Source organism: Conger conger, chromosome 12, assembly GCF_963514075.1.
Source record: "Conger conger chromosome 12, fConCon1.1, whole genome shotgun sequence".
NCBI lineage: Eukaryota > Metazoa > Chordata > Actinopteri > Anguilliformes > Congridae > Conger > Conger conger.
Window position 1 is genome coordinate 6678735 of NC_083771.1, and position 19236 is coordinate 6697970.

At 44.3% G+C, this 19236-nt stretch overlaps 1 protein-coding gene and 1 long non-coding RNA gene across 3 annotated transcripts in view; one reads left to right on the plus strand and one right to left on the minus strand.

The window, feature by feature from the left end:
* LOC133141807 (inactive tyrosine-protein kinase PRAG1) lies at positions 1-19032 on the minus strand. 2 transcript variants are annotated; one of them, XM_061262564.1, is made up of 6 exons: positions 18842-19032; positions 14697-15051; positions 12955-14501; positions 5166-5326; positions 3943-4676; positions 1-2707 (listed from the first exon to the last, which is right to left on the minus strand). In XM_061262564.1, the coding sequence occupies exons 2-6, from the start codon at positions 14946-14948 to the stop codon at positions 1664-1666; spliced, it is 3738 nt and encodes a 1245-aa protein (XP_061118548.1). In that variant the 5' UTR covers positions 14949-15051; positions 18842-19032; the 3' UTR covers positions 1-1663. The 2 variants fall into 2 exon arrangements, with proteins under 2 accessions (XP_061118548.1, XP_061118549.1); XM_061262565.1 differs by lacking the exon at positions 18842-19032 and adding an exon at positions 18646-18758.
* LOC133141809 (uncharacterized) overlaps positions 15867-19236 on the plus strand; it is a 17921-nt gene continuing 14551 nt past the window's right edge. The window contains exon 1 of the long non-coding RNA XR_009710127.1: positions 15867-15990. This is a non-coding gene — a long non-coding RNA (uncharacterized LOC133141809). The remainder of the gene's footprint in view (positions 15991-19236) is intronic.

The following is a 19236-nucleotide window of genomic DNA, read 5'->3' on the forward strand; positions in this document are numbered from 1 at the left end:
TTTTGTCAAAACGCATTTACAATTTATTGATGGATGAAGGTGAAACTTGTACATGAATGCAAAATGAATATCAGTGCGAGAAGAGATTTTAACAGAAGTAGTAATACCAGAATGATGATAAGGGGAAAACAATATTTTAAGATTCATGCAGCCATGGAAAGCCAGTGACTTCCAACTGGGAATACACTGCACACATTCAGTAGTCAAATGGTAAATTGGATGTAGCCAGAAACATACATAGTTATAAAACATTGTTCCAGTTGGCACTCAAACACACCTCAGAGAAAGGACAATGACATTCCAGTGGAAAAAAAACAAAAACAAAAACAAAAAAATCGAATGTTTACAATAAATATACTTTCATATGGATCAGATCCATTGCAATTAAGACCTACTGGGCTCCCAGTTTGTTAAACCATTACTGTACAGATCAAGCCCATTTAGAAATTCCAGTTTAAGACTATCCTAAATGAGGAATACAATGGAATTATTAGGTTTATAGTTAGGTTCTCAATTTGTCACTAATACATAAATCGAGACCTGAAGGCACTATACAAAATATTAATAATAATAATAATAATAATAATAATAATAACAACAGCAAACCCAGCATGAACAGTTAGTAATGGTCATAGTAAGACTTCACAAAGTATTACTGTATATGATTTGACCCAATTTAATCTACGTACATCACTGCACTGATGGACAACCGTGTTATATACCACCCTCTGTTATAACAGCCATATGTGTTCTCACTGGCATCTCTTAAGCAAACAGATTTGGTGTCCTTTTACAATGAATACTTCTTCCAGCCCTTTTCATTTTAGCCTACTGTTACAACATCTCTGTATCTGTACTACACATGTTGATGTAATACAAAAACAATAGAGACAGCTTTAACATTATCATAGCCTGTATGATATTAGTTGTAATTAGTCATATGGATCATTCAGCACCAGAATAACTTCTCTGATGGCATCTTAGCTGTAGCAGTTAACTCTTTTGTACAATCATTACCAAAACCTTAATACTGAAGCCCATGGGGCTGGGGAAAAAGTACACTAAAAATGTTTGCAATATCTTTTTGGTAATTTGAGGCCAGATGCATAATCAACTACTAAGGGACATTTTTCCAATTAGTAGCACTTTAAACATGATGGCCCTACAGAATGTGGACACTTTGAAATCACACCTGAGAGTTTAACTACAATATGATTCCTGCAAACCAGTTGCCTACAAGAGTTAAGCGCTACATGAAGCCTATCCGTTAAGACTGATAATGACACACAGTAACACAGCTTTCCCAAAGTCCGGACAAACCTATATTCAATAACACTGCAGGTGAGGATGTCTATAAGTACTGCGATTAATGGTTGGTTTTAATATACATATCCGTGTCATACAAGATCCCAGATCCAGAACAAGTGTTAACAGTGCTGTACACGTTGGCTGTGCCGCATGAAAATCAATCTCTTCAACTGAGTGTGTGTTCATGTACACCATGTCTCTACATGCAGTAGCTGGACGGATCAGCAACGTCTCGCTTCCATATCCGTGGGCGCAGAGCAGGGGAAGTAACAGAGCTCACTGTCTCTGTGCATTTCATATGTTTGATTTTGTTTTTTTAAATGGCCACCGCGCATGATGTTGCGAACGGAGCCCCTCACTTGAGGCCGTAGAGTAGCTCGGCGGTGTGGCAGAGGGACAGCGGGTGGGCGGAGGAGAAGTACTGACAGCAGAGCCAGTCCTCCAGCTCGGCGGCGTGCCCGGGCTCCAGACACCGCTCGGCGAACTTCATCATCAGCAGGGCGCGCTTCACATCCAGCCAGTTGAGCAGGCCCTCGTGTCGGGGGGCCGCCCCGGCCTGCTCGCCCTGCTGCTCCATCAGGTCCCGGCGCGGGCCCCACAGCAGGCTCTGCAGGGCGCGCTTGGCCTCCTGGATGTGGATGCGCTTGATGGGGTCGGGCTGGAGCAGGAGCTGAGCCAGCCGCTGGAGCCCGGCCGAGTACAGCGAGGCGTGGGGGATGGGCGGGAGGTCCCCGCAGGCGTAGTCCTGCTCCTTCAGCTTGGGGCTCACCTCAAAGGGGTTGGGCTGGTGCAGCAGCTCGTAGATGAGGATGCCCGTCTGGAACTCGTCGAACTTGCGGTACTGCGCGGCCGACACGATCTCGGGCGCCAGGCGGGCGCGGTCCCGTTTGAGGCGGGGGTCGGCGGCTAGGTCGTCAGGGCCGCGGCGCTTGGCCTTGCCGAAGCTGGCCACGAGGAGGCGGGGGAGGCGCTTCTGCTCCCGGTCGTCGGGCGGGGCCCGGCGGTGCGGCACCAGGAGCAGGTTCTCCAGGCAGAGGTCGCGGTGCGAGACGCCGTGCTCCTTCAGGTGCTCCAGCGCGCTGCACAGCTGCAGCAGGAGGAAGCAGACGCGGCGCTCGTAGGCCTCAGGCTGCGCCCGGTGGAAGGCCGCCCACTCGCGCACGAAGTCCGCGGCGCTGTGCTGGGGCACCTCGCGGGTGACCACCACCACGCGCTCCTGCTCCGGCTCCCGCTGGGCCCCGGGCCCCGCCGCCTCGTCTGGGGGAAGCATGCTCAGGGGCACGCAGGCGATGAAGTGGCCGCAGTCCTGCTGCAGGTTGAAGTGCGGGGGCACGCCCTGCTGGACGGACAGCCCGTACAGGTGGCCCTGCTTGGCGTCGGGGGTCTGGTTCTTACAAATCTGCAAACGAGACAGACCAGCAGGCCAGTTACATTCCGTTCAAGCCTGATTTGGAACGGAATGAAAATGAGGTCACAGTTTTTTCTCTTCTGAAAACACTCTTTCAGTCTTTTAATCTTCAGACTTTTCGATTTCCCATACATATTTTTTCCACATTTTGCGTTCACAAGAAGAGGTGTTGCATTGCTACTGAATACAAGGACCCATTCCATTTTCATGTACATGCCAACTGACTACTACTGCTCTACTAAAGAACAAACAAAAAAGGGACTGGCACTTTAGCTATGGAAGAGTGATTAATTCTGACCTCACAGATTGCAGTCTAGTGATTAATCTCGGGCTTAGTGATTTCACACTGCTGTGACGCAGGAGGCAAGAGTTCCATGTACAGCTCTTGATGAGTAAGGCGTGTCCCTTTGTAAACCCAGTCTTGAAAAGATTTATAGATTCAGAGACATGAGGAAATAGCTCTGTCCTTGGGCAACTTTCTGCAGTACAGCTGTTTGGCTTGTATGCATTGCTAATGGGGCGGGACAAAGGTCGGGTTGACTGGACCACTCCCAGGTCTAGCTACAGTGCATGCTCCTCAGACACAAAGAAATTATAGGAATTTTCCTTCGGCAGAGGAGTTATATCTCATTGATTTGAATATTCAACGCTGTACATTTGGGTTTCCTTACATAACTGCACTACACACTTTATGAGAAAAGGAGAAAGGTTCTTCTTTTTTGCCTTCTATTAAAAAAAAGATGATAATTATTATTAATGAAAATAAACAAAATTGAAATACTGGGAATTCTATTCCACAGTTTTATAGCTGTAAAGTGGCTTCACAGTTTTGAATGACAATTTTAAGCATATTTCTTGCACAGAATGTAATTCATTTCCATCACAATGACTGAGGTACATGACCAGGACCCGGAAAGTTGGTGGGTCAAGTGTAGCAATGATAAGGTCCACACAGCGGTTGGGCCCTTGGGCAAGGCCCTTAACCCCACATTGCTCCGGGGGGGTGGGGGGGGGGGGGGGGGGGTTGGGGTAGGTTGTCTCCTGCTTAGCCTAATCTACTCAATTTTAGTAAATCAAATGATTATATCACCTCTGAAAACATTCTGCCCAATAAATGTTGGAGAATATCTGCTTGCATTTGTCCCTCAGCAGTGAAGCCCGAGCTGAAGATGAAGGAATCAGAGGAGAGGAATGAAGGAGAGGAATGAAGGAGAGGAAGGCCGTACCTTGACTGCATAGGGGTTGCTGGGGTCGGAGGCGCAGGACGCGGAGTAGTACACGGCGTCGCCGGCCTCGCAGCAGGGCTTGTTGCAGGTGAGTTTGAAGAGGGACCAGTTGCTCTCGTCGAAGCGCATGGGGTTCCTCTGGCTGCGGGTGAAGTGCTCCTCGCACTTGAGCGTGAGCCGGCGCAGGGACTCGGCGTACAGCCCGCCCAGCTTGGCGTAGACGCCCTCGCGGCTGTCGATGTTGGACAGCAGGGCGTGCAGCTGGAGGCTGGAGCCCGAGGCGGGGGCGCTGAGCTGGGGGGAGGAGGAGGAGGTGACCGCCCCGCGGCAGTAGCCCCCCAGCCTGCCCCCGCCCCCGCCCCCGGCCGGGGGCTCGTCTAACGTCCGAGAGCGCAGCGAGCGGTTGAGGGGGGGGTGGAGGTGCTCCAGGGACTCGCTGGAGGAGTACTGGTTCCTCCGGTCCCCCGGGCTGGACAGGGCACAGCTCGGCCGGGAGACGTTGTCCTCGGAGCCGCTTAACGGGAACCACTTGGGTGTCCGTGGGAGGTGCTTGGAGCCGGCGGCCTCGGCAGGTGCGGAGAGAGTGCGGCTCACGGTCTTCTTCTCGGGCAGAGGCGGAGGCTGCACCTGCCGTCCCAGACTGGCGCTCAGGAAAGGGTCGGGGTAGGGGGACACTGGAGACCCAGTCAGGGGGCTGCTGGGAAATGGGGATGGGCTAAGGGCATCCTGGAGACCTGGACAAAAAATAGGTGTGGGAAGCCAATGTAAAGCCAGTAACACTGATGCACTGCAACACTGAGAAGGACTATGAAATCATACGGGTAACTCAGTCAAACTGAAAATAATTTATTCCCATTTATGTTAATCCTGGATTGAGACATACACTTTTTAACTAGGTTTATCTCCTCAGCTTTTGCATGCATGAGAAGGTGGTATAAATAGGTCTGGCCTATTGGACAGCATATCAAATCACAGCCAAATTGTTTTTTTACCCTGAAGTCGACAACAATGGCTTGAAATGCAATAAAGCTTAAATTGATTCAATAAATGTAATTCTATGTCAACCGAGACAATTTTTTTAAAGGCATTTGAATGTCACCACATTCAAATGTCACACGATTACAAACTGTAATCTTTTTTGCCTCAACCGTTAAATATTAAGAGCATATTATTAACACATTCCAAGGGGGTAAAGAATGTTCTGGAAGCGAGAGGCCACTCACCTCCATCGCTGGGCATTTTAGAGTCAGAATGCAGGCTGTCAGAAGAGGTGGCGACCTGACCACCCCGGAGGCCCCTGGGAGACTGGGCCAGACGCTCCACAGAGCCCTGCTGACAGACCTGCTCCAGATCCGTGCTGCTCTGACTCATCTTACCGGAGGCCCTGTGAGGAAAGAGAGAGAGAGAGGATGGAGGACACACCCGTGAGGGAAGGTAGAGTGGTCCGATAATATCTGACTTGCAAATACAAGCCACCTTGTCCTGGCGTGTAAACATCTCAAGTTGGCGAATAACAATATTTTATATCAATATATCAAAAACTTCAATATGAGCTCATCTAAAGAACATGGAAATGTTACACCCTTACGTTTTAATGTACTCTCTTCAAACAATTTACAATAGTCTGCATGTTTGATGTCATCCACTGTCAATCTATCTGCACTTTGTCAGTGAAATAGGAATGCCTTTAATCAGGGAAAGAAACAGGCTCCACTTATAGCCTTTGTCATTCAGAGATGTGATACTTAAAACATCCTGTTCCAGGATGTACAATCAGTACTTATGCCGCCTCTGCATCATGTCTCTTCAGCAAAGCACTACCATAACGTAGCCCATCTCCACAAACAAGATGCAAAAAACCTGTTTATCAAAAACACTTTGGTGGGGATGCAGGAGTACATATTGCATGTCAGAGACTCAGTCTCACTGTTCAAATGGGGGTAATTATAGTCTCTTGTACACATGTAAAACAGCAGAGGAAAATATTCAGTATTTCACAGTGCAGAGATTTACCTTACTCTTTCTAGGTCCAAATGCTATATAATTTCCTGGGACCATACATATTATGTGCAAAGTAAGGCTTACACTTTAAAGTTGGGCTGGAAAAGAGACATCTGAAATAAATATACCATTGCTGTTTCCTTTAGCACAGCTAAAATAGATGACCAACAGAAATACTAAATCCATAATTATCCCATGAGAAGAAATTTAAAAATGGGTAACTCAACCCTTCCACCCCTAGCCATCTTAGTAACTAACCAGGTTAATTATTAACTTTGCAATGCAAATATCTGACCAGCCAATCATGTAGCAGCAACTTAGTGCATAAAAGACAGACATGCAGACATGGTCAAGAGGTTCAGTTGTTCAGAATGGAGAAAAATGTGACTAAAAAATGTGACTAAGTGACTTTGATGGAGTGATTGTTGGTGCCAGACAGGGTGGTTTGTGTATCTCAGAAACGGCTGATCTCCTGGGGTTTTCATGCACAACAGTCTCTAGAGTGTACAGTGTATGGAAAACAATCCTCCAGTGAGTGGCAGTGCTGTTGGGGAAAATGCCTTGTTAATGAGGGAGGTCAGAGGAGAATGGCGAGACTGGTTCAAGCTGATTCAAATAACCATGTGTTACAACAGTAGTATGCAAAGAGCACCTGTGAACACACAACACATCGAAACTGGAAGTAGATAGGCTCCAGTGGCAGAAAGCCAATAAGTCTGAAAATAAGTTGAATAAATATATAATAAAGTGGTTCTCTGAGTATACGTATATCATTATTGTTTAATGTTTTGTTTGAATCCCCTATGTACATGACTTTCCTTTCCTGAAGCCAATGATGCATCATCTTACACAGGAGAAAAAGGCAGTTATGATGAAACATTTTATTTCACATTGCGACATAATAAACCTGCATTGCGAGTAGATTTCATCACCATTGTCATTCCTGGTCAACTGCAATTCTGATTTACAAACAGTGTTAACACTAACAAAGCTATCCAGGACACAATTCTTTAGATTATGGAATCCCAACACAGGCATATGCTGAGAAAAACTATTCTCTTAAACAGCTTTAGACTTCTGCATTTCAGACATTTGAGGGCCAAGATCAGCCTATATGCAACCTGTTATTTCCTCAGTTCAATTTTCTATGGTGAAATGTGTACAGAGATTTTTGTTCCCCTTGAAAGTCAAAGCTATTAGGTTTCCTCGTCTCTTTTGTCATTCATAAATGTCTAGCACACTGGAATTCATTTTTTGAGAACATCGGTCTCAACAATCCCACCTGAATGTAAGTGAATGAAGACCCATTATTTTCTGTTACTTTAACTGATCATGTGATTCAAATAGCTTGATTGACAGCCATTCAGGCCTTCATTGTAATCGTTATGGCTCATATGACCAATTCTCAATCATTTATCTCATCTCAGATTAACTACTCTGCCCATCTGCCTTTCACATCATTAATTAACCCAACAAACCCTGTATGAATTCTCTAAGCCTGTGTACAGAACTGGATATTGTATTTCATGACAACAAAAGTATATAATGAAAGCCTGTGGAAGTATAGTGGAAGCAATGTAAACGGCTCCATGTCATGCACATAAAGCTTTTGTATCTTTACATCAAATCTCTTTCATAGCCTTCCTTCGATGGAGTAATGTAATCCTTTGACTCCTGTCCAATGCAAATACAGCTATATGAATGGAAGTGTAGTACACAGACAAAAGTATGCCTTCAGATGGCCAGTGGACTGATATTGGCTGTAATAAATGTTTGACAGAGTGCCACAGGTGCCAACACACTGCGCTATCTGCTTAGGAACAGAACAATATCTGTCAACAAATTAGGTCAGAAAGACTGGAATTGATGGTGATTACATACTCATGGTTAAAGGTTGAGGCGAGTAGGGCGGTCTTGAAAGCTCAGAGCTGCTTGTCTGAGCTGGCGTGGTCATATACACTTTCGAAAGAAAGCCACCAGAACTTCCTTCCTGAGCTGTATTTCTTTTTTTAAATTTAGCACATTCATTAAAAGTACAAGAATCCACTTCCTGAGTGAGCACCGAGTCATTTCAGCTCTCTGACACAGCTGCATTGTGTGTCCCCAACAAAGGAACACATACCCTCACCGAGCACTTTATTAGGTATTTATTACACTTTTTTTTTTTTACTTCTACTGTAGCCTACTTAGAGTTAAGATGCGTTCCATGTTCAGAAATGCTCTCCTGCACACCACTGTTGTAATGTGAGGTTATTTGTGTAACTGTCACTTTCCTGTTAGCTTTGACCAGTCTGCCACCAACAATCAATCCATAGTCAAATTCACTTAGATCTAATTTTTTCCCAATTCTGATGGTTGATGTGAACATTAACTGAAGCTCCTAACCCGTATCTACATGACTGTATGCATTGCTCTGCTGCCACACGATTGGATAATCGCATTAATAAGTAGGTGTAATAAAGTTAACATGTTCATAATAAAGTGCTTGGTGAGTGTATGTGCTATAAATGTATATATTTTAAGGGTCCAAATAATCTGATGATAATCTGAACAAAATATGAAATATGGCTGCCATGGTTCTAATATCTGCAATATCTAACTTCAGCAAAATGCAGCATTTGCATCAACTGAACTTAATAACCTATGACAATTACTGTTGGTAAAACAAAAAAGAATCACAAGATCCAATTAGTACGAATGCAGAATTAGCGTACTCCTCCAAGACTACAGGAAAAAATGATTGCCATTTTGTTTCGATAATTACCACATCAAATATGCAAATAACCTTGAAAAGAAAAGTGGTTTACCGCTTCTTGCCAAACAGTTGACATCCAAGATGAGGAAATAGCTTTACTTTAAATGTTAATCAAACTTTTAAAGGGTCATTCACTGTTTGGACAGACAGTTTTTTCTTATGCTATACTTCCCTCTAAGAACAAAAAGGAAATCAGGACATTGTAATGTAACATGAGGGATGCGGTAAACCTGCATTGTAAAATAAAGAATTTATGGAGAACATTTTCTGTATGTGTTTTGTAAGAAATACTAAGAAACGTACAAACAATTATGACAAACCACTCGAAATTCCAATTTACCGTGAGAAAGGCCAATTGAACGGATCAGAGAAATTTCTGGACATTTTCATGTGGTACACTTTAATACCAGCCTGGATGAGCTCCACCCATCCAGGCTGGTATTAAAGTGCTGGGAACAGCAATCCTCGTTGTTTAAACAGTTGGGTCATGTGAATGCCAGAGGGGATGGGGAGGGGAACGGGGCGAGGGAGTGGGGGCCAGGGGGAGGGAGTGGGGGGTGGGTAAACCCTTGTGTGTAAACCAGGCTCTTGTCACCTTGTGTTACTCACTACAGCACTAACGTTACTTCGGCAGAACTTGTCAATTCAAGGGTGCTGAGTTACAGCACTTAATGGTAACAGGATCATCAGTACGTCATCATACAATTGCAAAAATTCAGATTCAAATTTACAGGGAAAGGTGCAATTCTTGCTAACCTTACACCCAAAAGAACCCTAAACCTAAAACCTGTGAGGTTGTAAGGCGTTTCTATAAGCAATGGTGTAGACTGTTGAATTTAACCTGAGTTGAATTGAACCAAAATGTAAAGTGTGGGCTGGCAGCCAGGCCTGCATTGCAGAGCCAAGAGGCATGAGAGAGAAACAGAGAGGCTAGTTCTAGGCATAGAGATTACCTATGGATTACACCTGGGCACACAAGCCCCATTGCAACAGATGAAATAGTGCCAAAGAAGCGACGTTTGATAGTTTCCATTGGAAACTCTTTGTGACATCAAGTCAACAACCCATTCCTAGCTATTTTAGTACTACGTCACCATTTAAAACTGCAATAGCATTGCTCAACAAATGTGATACAAGTGTCTTGAACTGCAAGCTATGCGATGCATGACCATTTACTGGAACTCAAGCTCATGACAAATTACCCGCTATAAAAATAATACAGGGAACAGAAACTAGCATAATGTCTAAAAAGTAATGCACCCCCTCCACACAGACACAAAGCACCACTCTTATGCACTGCCTACATATGGTATGTACCTTTGGAACTACTTTGACTACATTCAAAGAAAGGAAAAATGTGGAAATAGATAGCCACAGAGCACATCTAAATGGCTTTGCCTGTATGTGCACACAGTTTCTGGGAAAATGCACATCTTTAAGCCACCTCTTTAAAAAATTACAACCACCTACCTCTACATGACATGGAACCACAGAAAAAAAAAATCCTTTCAAGTGCAGTTGAAACATGCTCTCAGCTAAGATCTCTGATATTTCCTTTCACAAACCAGCATGGAGTAACGCGACACCCCCCGGAACAAGCGCCTTGAATGTTAAAGCCGTGTTTAAAGGGTAATTCCACAATAAAATAAAGCAATGAAGCCACTCACTGAAGCAACATAAGTACCCATAGCTCGCTGTGTCTGTGCAAAATCCGAATGCAGGTCGGCTTTTATTTAATGTGTCAACTTCATCTATTCTTGGGCATCCACAAGGCATGGTTTGAAGCTTGGAGAATGGAGGATCTGGCGGGGGAGAGGTGCAGCAGTGACTTGGACAGTAGGGCAGTTGCTGGGGGCAACAATATGCTCCACTGAGCCTACTGATGTCCTCCAGTGCCCTCCTCCAGAAATATGTTTATTTGAGGTGCCGTGCTACACAAAGTACTAATAAACCTTTTGATACACACTTCAAGCGTAACAGTCCATCGAGTAAAGCTGTAAATACAGAGATTAAAACATTTGTTGTTATAATGATGGCTGGGATGGTGCGTCTGTGATAAACAGATTTCAAAACCATCTGGCTGCTAAATGATTTATGATACAGAAACATTGTTTCAGAAGTTCAGCCATGATATTTGGGGGAGCAGCATTTTAAAAATGGCAAATTTTGGTCACTTCGTTCAAGCAAAGTTCAACGGACCAATGGCAAGTCCCAAATGCACTGTGAAAACATAAAGAAGACATCTGAGTTTGAGGATTAATTCAGACTGCACATGCTGTAAACCGAATTAGATGTGAGAACAGGAAATAACACGAAGTGGATTGTCCAAGAGCACAACCAAATCAAAACAAAAAAACCCCCCAAAATTCCTAAATTCCTGTCGGCTGTTGGATGAGACATGCCCAGGCATGCATTTAGAAGGTGTATTTTTATCAGTAGAGCATGTAGAGATGCACTGCCTTACTAAAATAAGGGCCTGGTGAAACTTGACCAGTGACCAGGGTGACAGAATTCCCAACTAAGCACCAGCCAACATGTTGCTACGGTGCATTTGTTTACATTTAAAGAGCTTCAAGGACATAATTTATGCGTATGTTTATTTAAGGGTTGAAAGAACTAATAATATAGCTGAATGGCCTTTGCTGCACTGGCAAAATATGGTTTCTTCACGGACCGAAAACAAGAAAACAAAATAGTTCCGACAGTCTCCTGCGGTTCACTGCTTCCTGCAACACAATACAGCATCAATCTGCACGGATGGGTTTACATGCAGAGGACGGGAAACCTATTGACAAGGTCAACACTTTCAACTAAAATGGCAAGGGAAGCGGAACAAGTGCAGAAAATGGAAGCCGTTGATACTTTTCTCAGAGGAAACATTAATTCTACATCCTCTCCAAAGAGCAGAGCCGGGTAGGCACATTTGCACACACTAGCCTGCACCAACAACCACTTCCCAGATGAAAAATACACCTGTGACAGAAGTATCAGCTAGCTATATCTATCCCGTTTACTGTGTAAACCCTATTCGTACCACTCTCTGTGGGAACAGACTGACCTTCCTTCTGAACCTTTCTGACAATCACTTGAAGAATTCACAGATATATTTTAAAAGTAAACCAAGCCAATTTAGCCAGTTTATTTTAAAATTATCATTTGACCGCTTACGTGGGCATCAACACCAGCATTTGGGTTGTGACTCCAGAGACATAGTGTATAAATAAGTCTGGTCACACTGCCTCATCATCACACCCTTAATACAGAATTGAGTCTTGACATCAGCATCCTCCATCTGTGAATGTGAATACAGATCAGAAGGAAAATGGGCTAATTTCTCGTCTTAGCAATTAGATAAAATACTATATAATCATAAGAGGTTAGAAATTAGGCTGCACCGTACTTAAGTGCACATCACGAACAAGCGTTTCCTTTGTCCAAGTATGGCAATGAGACAAAACCTCCTTTTTCACTCAAGTACAGTTCACTCCATTGTGTATTCGCCAAGGCAAACAAATGATGTGATGAAGCACGTTTTTATAGCCCATTTTCTTTACATGCAAATGACAATGGCAAGTTTCACTACTACAACTAATAACAACAGAGGCATTGAGGAACATTCAAGATCAACTATCGTGGACGAATCCAAAGCCTAGAAGTGGAGGCTGACACAGGGTGAATAATATCACAATCAAAAAACAATTGTCCAGCACTGTACAATTAGCGTAGCCCTCCAAGGCTACATGAAAAATATAATCGCAGAGCATGTGGCTGCTACACTGCCATTGGTTAGCAACAGGCTAAATGCTGTCATACATCAAATTAAAAAACGAAATCCATAATCTGCGCAGAACCCAATTCCATGGAGAGAAACTGACTGCAATGCTGCCCTACAGAGTTGTACATGAATTGCTATTAGTATGTCAAAGGAAATATAAAATTATATGCCCAAGAAAACTACAGAAAGAAATAATAATTGCTTCACACAGCTCCTTTTCATTGCTTTTTTCATTTCAATTTTAATTTCCTTGGCACTCATTCACAATCGTAAATAGTTGTACCTAATAATACTTTGGCTATTTCAGCAGTCCCATTTGAGAGTCACTCCAGAAAAAAAGGCCCATACACTTCCGCAACAGATCATGTTTGACAGCAAAAGAAAATAAGTACACAGTGTAACAGAGGTTACGACCACACCGCTTTACATGGACATCATTAACCTAGCAGTCACTGCCATATCTAATAGAGGAATCCCTTACCTCTGGTGCTTTTTTGGAGGTGGTGGAGGTGGCGCAGGGTCATGACTCTTGCACTTGCCCTCTGACAGGTCTGCAGTGAAAGACGTTGCCTTGGCTAACATGTCCTCGCTACGTTTGCTCTTCTCCTCCCCGCCGCCCGGGTGCTTCTGACTGGCACCATTGTTGGCCGTGCCTGGCGGGGTGCTCTCCCTGCCGTACGCCGCGGGGCTCCAATCCGCAGGCTCTGACACAGCTGCCCCATTGATGGGACCGGATGTGACGGTCTGGGCCGTGGCCTCCTCCCCTCCCTCTTCTTCCTCCTCGATTCGACCCTCCCGGTTCCAGGTGGAGCCGTACGGCTTGTGCCTCCGCTCCAGGGTGGTGATGATGGAGCTGGTGGTGAGAGCCTCCCCCTGAGGGACAGACGGCGTCGGGGAGGACGTGTGGGGCGCTGTGCTGGACTCACCCCGTAACTCTGAGCAGGCCACTGGAGAAAGGCTTGAGGTGCCCAGTTTTGGGGAGCGGGAATTCCTCTTGGGAGGAATTGGAGGGCTGGCCTGTGGCTTCGGCTGGAGAGAGGCTACCCCACCCTCCAACCCCATGCTGCTTGATGGCCACTTGAAGGTCGGGCTGCTTGGGTTCCTGCTGGACGTGGGGCTGAAATGCGGCCACTGGGTGCTCACTGCCGAGTCGGGACTGCTGAGGTAGAACGTTCTGTTGTTTTCCTCCGTGTGAGCAGCCATGACGGTGATCGTGGCCCTCTGACCTTCACCGGTCAGGCCGGCCTCTGCACCCGAGGCCTTGCCGTCGACCTCCGTCTTCCTCTTCCGCTTGGTGCTTTCTGCGTAAATGGGCTCCGGGTTCGGGTCGGCGTTTCCAGTGTCTGACGGGTGGTCGGATGAGGACGGGAGGGCCTGGGGCCTGTCCAACCCCGACGGCCCAAAAACATCTAGTCCCTGAGAGCCGGAAAGTGAATCCGTGCTGCTCTGGTACGAGCTGGAGTCTGACAGACTGGCAGGCTCGGATTGGAAAGAGGAGGTACCGTCACCAGGACGAGACCCCTGCCGTCCCGAGTCTGGAAAGAAACCAGAGGAGGGGAAAGTGCTTGATGCCTCAACATCGTCAGAGCTGCCAATTTTGGTGGGGATGGTGGTGATGATGTCAATAGCAATCTCCAGAGCTGCCTGGGATTCCTGTGCAGAGGAGGCGTCATGAAGGACATCACTGTCACCATCAAAGCCTGCCCTCTCCAGCACAGCACCTCTCAAATCACGACTGTTGCTGCCCGCGTAAGTGCTCTTTGTGGTTTTATTGGTCTGGGGTCTGTAACCATCACTGGTTCCGTTCTCCTGTAGACTGTGTGGACCATGTCCCACTTCCTGGGTCACAAAGACCTTCTGAAGGCATGGTGGGGATACAGTGTTTGCAGACAATTTCCTGGCATAGTCCATCTTGCCAGTATTTTGTAAAACAGCTTCTTTCAAATCCTTGCTGCAGCCATTATTGTCGATAAATAGGTCCAACATCTTCTTCAAGCTTAGTTTATCCAACGGACTCTTCTGATTATCCTAAAATAAAGCGTACAGTTCATGTTTATATCCAATATGAATATTTCTCTAATGAGTAGATACAGATTTGGTTTATCACATCAGCCTCGTCTTAATTGCCACGAGTTGCGGATTATACAAAACACTGTTGTCATGCAATTACAAGAACAATGAGGAGAGAAAAAGTAAAATAAATAATAAATGTAAAGCAATAACCTGCTCAGAGTTCACGTTGAGAGGATCCGGCCGCACTTCAGCCAGCTCGGGGTTCATGACGGTGGGCCTGACAGCGATGGTGGGCTTGCAGTAGGAGGCAGACAGGGTCAGGCCGTCTTCATCGTCCCCCGCCGGGCTGATGCGGGTGCGGACCGCGCCGCCATTGGGCCGGTGGGCGCTGCGGGGGTGGAAGCAGTTCTTGCAGGAGCCCGATTTCCACCTGTGCTCGGCAAACTCTCCACACACCGACATCTTCAGCTCCCACGGACGCTACCGCCAAACCAGAGAGGGTCCACAGGGGGGGAGAGTGACCGGCATGGCTCGTTCACAGCGTCTAATTGCCCAGATTATCTGCCTGCATGGAAAGAGGAACGATATGGTGCATGTGAAGCAGCAGTAAGAAAATGTAATCTGATCCACTTCTCACAATCCATGAAAAAAACATTTGCTGGAACCTTTTACAAACCTTTTTAAAATACTTAATACTTACAAAATAAACTTAATGAACCTTTATTCAAATAATGAATCTGTTTTTTTTTTTATGAGCAGAACATTTCACACACACATTTCATTAATTAGAACTAGAATTAATTAGTAGAACTAATTAAAAATAAACCCGTCTCTTGTTTATTGCTTTATAGTGCATGCCTCCCCATTTCTACTCAGATGTATGAAGACTATGCAATATGAAACTAAAAAGATTGATAGAGTACTGCCGAAAACATCCTATAACAATGAAGAACCATGGCTACATTCTCAGGATAAAAGAACTTCACACCATAAACGAAAGCCAAATGGTGCAAACAGCTACCATTTTCTCTCAGTGATTTTCTCCATATAGATGGCAATACCTCAGGAAGCTACCAAACTAACTCACAAAACCTTCCCACATGTCTCCTATGACACAGCAAGGTTGTAGATAGCTGCACTGAGCAACCACAATGGCATTATGTGAGGAAACTGTAATGGGACACTGGGGTTTAAACACAAGACCAGCAAAAGACTCCAAACATATCACTTTTAACATTCAAAACTACTGGTTGCAGGCAAAACCTACAACAGTTTGTTCTTGCTTAAAAGTGAACAAGAACTGTCCGGAGTCAGATGTGTTCAACTTCCCCAAGTTGCCAAAAAAAGGCTCTCGCTTCGTATGCTTCGTAAGTGCCACAAAGGAAATGTTACTGAGCTGGCTGCCTCAAGTCCTTCAGGCGATCTGGCCATGGAGGTCCACAATGCGCCTCCAGCATCCAGCAGGTTGGAATGTGAAGAATGCCGAGGCGTGAGTCACACAGAGGTGAGTCTTACACCACAACAGTCCCCTCATTGTGTCTGTTTCATTCAAGAGAAGAAGAGTGGGATAATCAACACAGTGAAGTGTAAATTTGTCTTCTTCCAAAAGGTTTTCCCCCTTTCTAGACTGAGCTCCAAATTCTTCTTGACATGTCTTGGAAACTGCATGTTATTCATCTCATTACCTGCTGAGAAGAGGGTGCAGTGACTGCAGTCTGTTCACTCACTAGTTCCCCCACACTCTCTACACTGTTAACGAGTGCCCTAGGGTTTTGTGCTGATTCTCTACATCACGCCACAGGATGGGGCCACAATATTGACACTGCGTGGGTATATGAGGCAACTTCGACTGAGATTAATGTGAAACAAGGATATCAACATTCTACATTCTGCGGTCCATTAAATGGGAGCAAAGGGTTTCACTTCCGACACTATGGCGGAAGAAAGTTTCACAGCCCAACAACAGATTTATGTAGGTGGTTTTCAGAGTCCTCATATATGTAAATATCTGTTTTAATCACAGCACTCTGAAGTTTTTGCTTCTGCTTTTACTTGACTCTACTGATCCTGAATGTTCCACTCTCATGTGAGAGTTTTAACAAAAACAAAAGGACATAGAACCTGTGCAGTACTCATTTTACTTTCTCAACAATGACTCAATGAGTTCATAAACAGAAGTAGAGAAAACAAAAACACCAAAAGATGCACTTCTTAACATCCAGATCACACAGCTCATTTGGAAAAAAAAAGCACAAAAAAAGCTTGGAGATCTTCTGCCTGTATAAGTACACAAATGACAGGTTAAGGAGAAGAGGCGATCCTGATGAACTATTCATCTTCCCAGACAACCATGTGGGCTGTCTGTGGTAAAAACGCGGCTTGGGATTCCTGCCTCGGACGACAGCCCGGGTCTCCAACATTGTCCTTTGGACTATAGGGGCATTCTGCCATCAGGGCGCTAAATAAAGACCTGCTTTGTGTCCCCTCCTGTGTCTGAACACCATTGCCACCTTCTGCTTTGCCCCCCGCGGTCCGTGTCTCACACAGAAAATAAACAGTCCCCACAAGGCAAGCTGCTTCTTTCATAGCAATACTACTGGCTACAGCATGTTTGCACTGGGCTAGTTTAACTACTGGGAAACAGCTTGTATGACAATGTGAGACTCTGCTGCTACAGTTTGATAGTACATTATTGACAAAATAGAGGTGGAGAGAGGGGGGGGGGGGTCTTTCTTTTCCTTCCACATGGCAGCTGGGAGAATACAGGGAAAATATGCGGGATGCTTTCAGTTATTCTTTCAGTCCAGGGCCTGTAGTCAAAACATTAAGCAGCTATAGACCTTCTCTGTGCCTACAGACAACTTTGGATATTTGTCCTGTGAGTTTTCCTTTCATGAGAACAAAGTGCTTACTTCACTTTGACTTTTACATGAGCAGTGAAAACAGAGCTCTTCTCAGCAGGTACGCTTGTAAAAGTGATTCATCTCGCCATATGCACCGGGGGAAAAACAAACCTAAACTATATGACCAAATCTTTGAATTTAACCACCTAATTTAATCAAAACAGTCAGTTTGAAAGGGTGGTCTGTAGACCCAACAAAGGTGTATGACAATGAACTAGAAAACAACATAAAGTCGCTCAGTTTTGCTCCATAATAACAAAAAATATCAATTTCCATACAGAGATAATGTATTGCCAAGCTACTTGAATGTAAATGTTATTTGAATGAACAATATATTGTTATTTGCCTTGAGAAATATGCTTAATGATATATATGTCGAAATACAAGTATATAGGTGCTATACAGATGCTAAATGGAGCTCCCTCTAGGTTGTGTAGAATGTACAGAAATATAAATTCCAAAATATACTTATATCTTTTTTCCACCTTGGCCTCAGTCAGATATATGAACAGAGAGACAGAGGCTCTGTATGGAGAAACAGACACATTTCTCCATGTGTCATCTAATTTCTGGTTGCTATACTTGATACAGTATTATTAAGCATACATTAGACAATATGTTTTGAGTGTCACCGTGTATTCTAAATATCTAATGAATTGTATTACAGTATACTACTGAGAAGCACAAAGAATACATTCAAGTGCAGGCACAGGGACAAGAAAACAACAAGAAATATACTTTTCTCACACTAATGTGTCAGGTGTCCAACTGTTGACATCCTCAGACAGGAGGACACTATGAGGGAATTCGTCCAAAATGGGACATTTCTAGCCTACATAACAGTGTAAGTTTAAGTGAATATTCCCGGAATTCAAATACCGATTTTTGGTAGAAAAAGATTATGAATTGTTGTTTAAGGCACCTCTCCTCTATGCCTCACTCATAGCCTATAGGCTAAGTCGTACGATAACACAGCATTTTACATGTTCACGAGTTCACTAGAATTCTTCTTACCGATCAGAAATTCTTTAATTATTCGGAGTGCCAAAACCGCATTTAAACCGCAAAATAATAATAATAATAATAATAATAATAATAATAATAATAATAATAATGCACGCGCTGTTGTATTTTTTTCCCTACCTTGCTGGTTGAATTTGTGTATTATCTTGTAACCTATTTCTAATTACATTCCAATAATTGTTAAAAATGAGTAACCTACACATTAACTAACAATTATTTCTCCGGTGCCTTACCTGTGACTTGTTATTCCTTGAAAAGAAAACATTTTATTTAATTCTTTCTTTTAATCTTCCTTGATGTGTTACCAGACTGAATGTGGATTTAGTTTAGCATACATCAAGAGAACTCTATTCATTGTTTGAAAGAGCGCGCTGACCTCTACTCTAGTCCTATGACAGTTTATACGAACAAGTTAATCATTCAGTTTACCTGTGGTTTCCAGACTTGTCTGATACCGGCAAAACTGGCTACTCCGGGAAATAAACCTGAGAAATGACTGAAGAGTCCGTAGCGAAGTCTTGCTTAATTAAATTCCACATCGATAGGCTGTCGCAAAGGGGGTCCAGAAAGTAGGTGTGCGGAAATATTCCACCATGCGTCTTTGATCAGTACAGGCTCGGGCAGACTATCTGAACGGACAGAAGCTAGCCGACCCGCAGCTCCTGAAGCGAGGAAGAGGGGAGGAGCTTTGTCTGTAAAACTATACCCATCTGACTCAGTCCACATGTAGGACATCGTAGAAGTGAACAATAATAATGGCTTAGTTTTCAAGTTTTGGAAATCATGTAGCACTGCTGAATTCCTGTGTGATGTGCCACATATTT